General features: G+C 61.1%; 1 protein-coding gene across 1 annotated transcript; it reads left to right on the top strand.

The window, feature by feature from the left end:
* Positions 1 to 309: 309 nt before the first annotated feature.
* Positions 310 to 3,047, top strand: LOC134432682 (class II histocompatibility antigen, B-L beta chain-like). Its single transcript, XM_063181574.1, has 5 exons — positions 310 to 326; positions 575 to 707; positions 1,424 to 1,583; positions 1,954 to 2,060; positions 2,976 to 3,047. Exons 1-5 carry the CDS (start codon positions 310 to 312, stop codon positions 3,045 to 3,047), a joined length of 489 nt encoding a protein of 162 aa, XP_063037644.1.
* The last annotated feature ends 1,913 nt before the right edge of the window (positions 3,048 to 4,960 follow it).

The raw sequence follows: 4,960 nt of genomic DNA on the forward strand, positions 1-4,960 counted from the left end.
GGGAGAGGTCGAGGGAGACACGGGGGGAGCATCCGGCCTGGTGCCCCTGAGCCCTGCCCCTAAGGCAGGATTCAGCCCAGTGCCTGAGGCAGGGAGATGCAGCTGGGGGGAGCACAGAGAGCTGGCTGCTGGAGAGGCGGCCTGGGGGCTGGCAAAGGCCGGCACCAGAAACTCACAGCCAGGGCAAAGACTCCTGCGTCATCCCCATTGGAGGTGCACACGCTGTGCACTGGCCAGGCCCTCAGCACATGGAGGAGCAGCTGCAGCGCCGGCTCCGCAGTCCTGCTCGAGGACATGATGGTTCCGCACATGGTGGCGGCAGCTCTGTGGGGTCAGAGCTCTGTGTCAGGGCGGGCTCGGCCACAGCGCCGTGGCCTGGGCAGCTGCAGGGCCCCGTGCTGGCCCTCAGCCCTGCCTCTGCCCACTGCCCCTGGCCGGCAGTGGCCAGCCAGCCCATGTGGGTACAGGCCCGGAGGGGCAGGGAGGGAGCGTGGCACCAGGCTCAGGAGCTGACATGGCAGCACTGGAAAACAGAGGATCCAGAGGATCCTGGAACTGCCCGCCTGTCTGGCAGTCAGCAGGGACAGGCTCTACAGGGTGACGGGCAGGTGAAGCCTAAGCCCTCAAGGCACGTGGGGCTGCCCTACCTGTCACACGATGGGGCCCAGCGCAAGAGGGTGATCAGCACGTCACAGGGGTGTTCCTGGGTCAGCTCCAGAAGGGCCTTGTCCAGACTGTGCCCAGCAGACTCATTGGCTGTGAGCCAGTGGTGGATGTACCTCACCATCAGGGCCAGGGCCCTCAGCCCGCTTTCGGAAAAACCCCGGGGCCTCCCAGTCCGTCCCAGTCCATCCCTGTGCCTGCCCGGCGTGTCCATCCCGTGTAGGTTGTCCGTGTAGCCGGCTCCTTTTAGCCAATGAGAGCGCGTCTTTCCGGTGACTCATCGGTTGCCATGCAGAGTCCCTGGCGCTCAAATCCCGAGGGCCCCGCGCTGGAGTCGGCCTCCCAGTGCCGCGCACTTCATTCCCAGTTAATTCCAGGGCCACCAAAATCCCTCTGAGTGCCATCCTAGTCGCTCTCAGTACTTCCAAAGTCCCTCCCTCCTCTTCTCAGGCTATTCCAAATCCATTCAAAATTAATTCCCAGTTCATTCTCCGTTCAAGCCCGGACGTCCAACATCCGTCCCAGTGTGCCCCACCCTGTCCCATCTCTCTCAGCGCCACCCCAATCGCTCCCAGTCCCTCTCTAGCCCATTCCCAGTCCCTTTCCAGCCAAACCCAGCCCTCTCCTCTCTCTCTCCCAGTGCCTCCCAGCGTGTCCACCTCGCTGGTGCCCCCCTCGAGCTCCCAGCCCGAAACGCCTGCTCTGCTCTGTGATGGATTTCTACCCTGCTGCCATCCAGGTGAGGTGGTTCCAGGGCCAGCAGGAGCTCTCGGAGCACGTGGTGGCCACCGACGTGGTCCCCAACGGGGACTGGACCTACCAGCTGCTGGTGCTGCTGGAAACGCCGCCCCGGCGCGGGGTGAGCAACAGCTGCCAGGTGGAGCACGTCAGCCTGGAGCAGCCCCTGAGGCGGCACTGGGGTACGGGGGAGCCCCTGGGGGCGCTGGCAGAGGCGCTGGGCTGTGCTGGGAGCCACTGGGAGGGAGCTGGAGAGAGCCGGGCTGGGACTGGGAGAGGGGCTGGGGGCTGGGCAAGGGCTGGGAAGGGGTTTGGGGGATGCTGGGGAGGGTGGGATGGGGTTGAAGGGGTCGTGGTGGGCACTGGGAGGGAGTTTGGGGGTGCTGGGTGTGACTGGGAGGGAGTTTGGGGGCGCTGGGTGCAAAGGGCAGGGGGTTTAGAGGATGCCGGTTGCGACTGGAAGGGACTGGAATGAGCCTGGAGGGGGCGCTCGGAGCGCCTTGGTGTGTCGGTGAGAGATTTTGGGGCTGCTGAGCCCTGCGGACCCCCCAGAGATGCCGCCGGACGCCGCCCGCAGCAAGTTGCTGACGGGGACTGGGGGCTTCGTCTTGGGCTTCGTCTTCCTGGCGCTGGGGCTCGGCTTCTCCCTGAGCAAGAAGGTCAGGGCGGGTGCCGGGGGTGGCGTCCCCGCCGTGGCGGAGCGTGTGCGCTCCCGCCAGGGCCCCCAGCCCGGTGTCACCCCCTTTTCTCTGCCCACAGAGCTCCTGCGGCGGCCGCAGCCCCTCCCCGTGGGCCCCGGCCCGCCCGGGACTCCCCGCTCCGTCCCCGCTCCGCTGATTTTGGGGGGTCCCGTGTCCCCCCCAGCCCCGCTGGCGCTCTGCCCCCGTCCAGTGCCTGCTCCCAGTGCTCCCAGTAAAGCTTCCCAGTTGGGCCCGGGGCCTTTTATTGGGGGGGCGATGGGGAGGGGTGTGGGGGGGGGGCGATGGGACGGATTTGGGCAAAGGGAGGGGGACAAAGGGTGGGGGCTGGGCGCGGGAGGAGGAGGGAGAGGGGTCGCTGCCCGCGGATCCCGCAGTGCCCGGTGCGGGACGAGCTCCGTGCGCCGCTCCATCTCTATCCCCCGTGGGAGGATCCACGCTGGATAATCCCGGGTGACCCCCAGGGTCAGAGCCCTGCGTGTTGGGAACACACCTGGCTGAGAGTTCCACATCTTCCTGGCCCCCCCGTGGACACCTCGATGAAGGCCGGGTGTCCCCGCTACTTTTCCTGTTTCTGCTCCTCTCCTCATCTCCCCCTTCTCTTCCCCCGGTTCAATCGTTCCCCCCCCCTCCCCGCTCCTCCTCCCGCCTCCTTCCCCTCTTCTCTCACATCCCCTGCCCCTTCCTCAATGGTTTCTTGAAGGGTCCAGTTCCATCATTCCTTTCCTTGGCTACAGCCCTGAGGGCTTTTCCAGCTGACTTCACTACTGCACTCTCAGATTGAGAGTGGGGAATCTTGGTGCTTGGTTTCCTCATTCCAGCTGCCTTTGACAGGGTTTGTTTCTGTCCTCAGCTGATTTTGGCCTCTGTGCTCAGCTCAGCCCTGAGCAGGACCAGCGCAGCTCCATGGTGGACACTGCTCACTCTGGATGGCCCCAGAAGTTGTGACCAGATCTCCTTATGGCCCCAAGGTGGACATCTGGGCCTTTGGCACTGTGACCATCGAGATGGTGGAAGGAGAACCTCCTTACTTCAGGGAAACGGCGGCCATGGTAAGAGGCAAATTCTCCAGGAGCTGCAGAAGCCTGTGAGCACAGGGGGACCCTGCACTGGGAGCAGCAGCTGGAGGTTTCTGCATATGGGAAGGGAATTCCCAGAGGACTCCAGCCCCAACACAGAAGAATATTCTTCAGTCTCCAGCAACAATTTGCTTTAGGATTTATGTTGTTGTAGCTCATTTGGCTGTGAGGATGACCTGAAAATGTGAAGCAAGTGCATCAGGTCTAATGTTACCTTGAAAGAAAACCTCACATCAACCCCACATCCTGCCCCCAAACCCAACAAGATTTCTGCAGCAGTTTCTAAAAGAGTTTTGTGAGATGATTTCCCCCCTGATTCTTCTCACTGGGAAACTTGTTGAAAAAATGAAGATGATTGTTTAACATTCCCAAAGTCTAACATATTTCTTTCCTAGTCCAAGCTACTTTCTCTGTGTCACCAAGCCTGAGCTTTCAGCATCACAAACCTCCTGTTTCTTGCCTGGCAGTGTCTGGGATGGGGCATCAGGAATGCATTTACTTGAGTGTCAGTGGCACTGCAGAGATGCACTTGATGTAAGAATCCTCTGAAATAACACAGGCAGACAACACTGACTCTGGGAAATGGCCTGTAAAGCTGGTGTCTCCATTTGGAGAAGCAAAATGTGCTATTTCTGATGGAGGTTCATACTGACAGAGTCAGCCAATGAAACTGGCTCTCAAGGCGAGATCATTTGGTTGTTGCAGTGGCTGTGGCAGCCCCAGGGTTTGGGTTTTTTGGCTGGCATAGCAAAATGAGCTCTGAGCAGCATCTGTGGCAGGGAGGAAAGTGCCCCTGGAGCTGGGGCTGAGGCTCCGGAGTGGATGTGAGCCCGTGTGGGTGTGAAGGGAGTTGGCAGAGCGCTGAGTTTGCTTTCCCTGCAGGCTCGCACTCTGATCCGGCAGAACGGGACCCCGCAGCTGCAGGAGCCCCGGCGCCTGTTGGCTCTGCTGCGGGACTGCCTCGAGTGCAGCCTGGAGCCGGACAAGGAGCGGCGCTGGGCTGCCCAGTAGCTGCTGCAGCTGAGGGCCAGGGGCTGCAGGGGAAGCAGCAGCGCCAGGGAGGGGTTTTCTTGTGGGGCCCCCTCCGACAGTCTCTAGTCTGGCTGCGTTCCACACGCAGAGCAAGCAGAATCCTCGCCTGCTGTGGCTTGGCAGGCTCCTTTGGAGCTCATCTGGGCCTGGTGCCCCACAGCGAGCAGGGACATCTTCAAGCAGCTCAGGGGGCCCAGAGCCCTGCCTGACCAGAGCTTGGATGGTTCCAGGGAGGAGGCACCTCCCACATCTCTGGGTAACCTCTGTCAGTGTTTCCCCACTCTGCTGGTTAAAAAATTCTTCCTTAGATGTAATCTGTGCCTGCTTCCCCCTCCTAAATTTCAAACCATTTCCCTTTGTCCTGTTGCAACAGACCCTGTGAGGAACTTCACTTTGGAAAGTAACAGTTCATTTCTTTCCTTTGTATCCTTTGGGCAGCACCCATTTTTATCATCAGCCAAGCCTCTCTCCAGCCTGACCCCTCTGACCACTGGAGCAAACTGAGGCAGCCGCGGAGGAGATGAATCCCTTGAGGACAGCTGTGGTGAGGTGTATGTGGCCCAAAAGGTCAGTGTCTGGCTAGCTGAGGTAAAGGCCGACACCCAGCTGCGTTCCCTGCCAGCACCCCTCGGCGTCGTAAGGCCTCAGGCTGTGCTGGCTGCAGACAGGATCTCGCTGCAGGTAGGACGAGTAAGGAGCAGGACACTCACTGGGGGTGAAGTCAGGCTTATCGCCCAAGGAAACCAACCA

This window comes from Melospiza melodia (assembly GCF_035770615.1).
Source record: "Melospiza melodia melodia isolate bMelMel2 chromosome 7 unlocalized genomic scaffold, bMelMel2.pri SUPER_7_unloc_1, whole genome shotgun sequence".
Taxonomy (NCBI): domain Eukaryota; kingdom Metazoa; phylum Chordata; class Aves; order Passeriformes; family Passerellidae; genus Melospiza; species Melospiza melodia.

What these genes read in the sequence shown, in the direction of transcription:
- LOC134432682 (XM_063181574.1), top strand. An exon ending in GCCCCTGAGGCGGCACTGGG is followed by an intron (nt 1,584 to 1,953) that starts GTACGGGGGAGC and finishes CGGACCCCCCAG; the next exon opens with AGATGCCGCCGGACGCCGCC. An exon ending in GCTTCTCCCTGAGCAAGAAG is followed by an intron (nt 2,061 to 2,975) that starts GTCAGGGCGGGT and finishes CTCTGTGCTCAG; the next exon opens with CTCAGCCCTGAGCAGGACCA.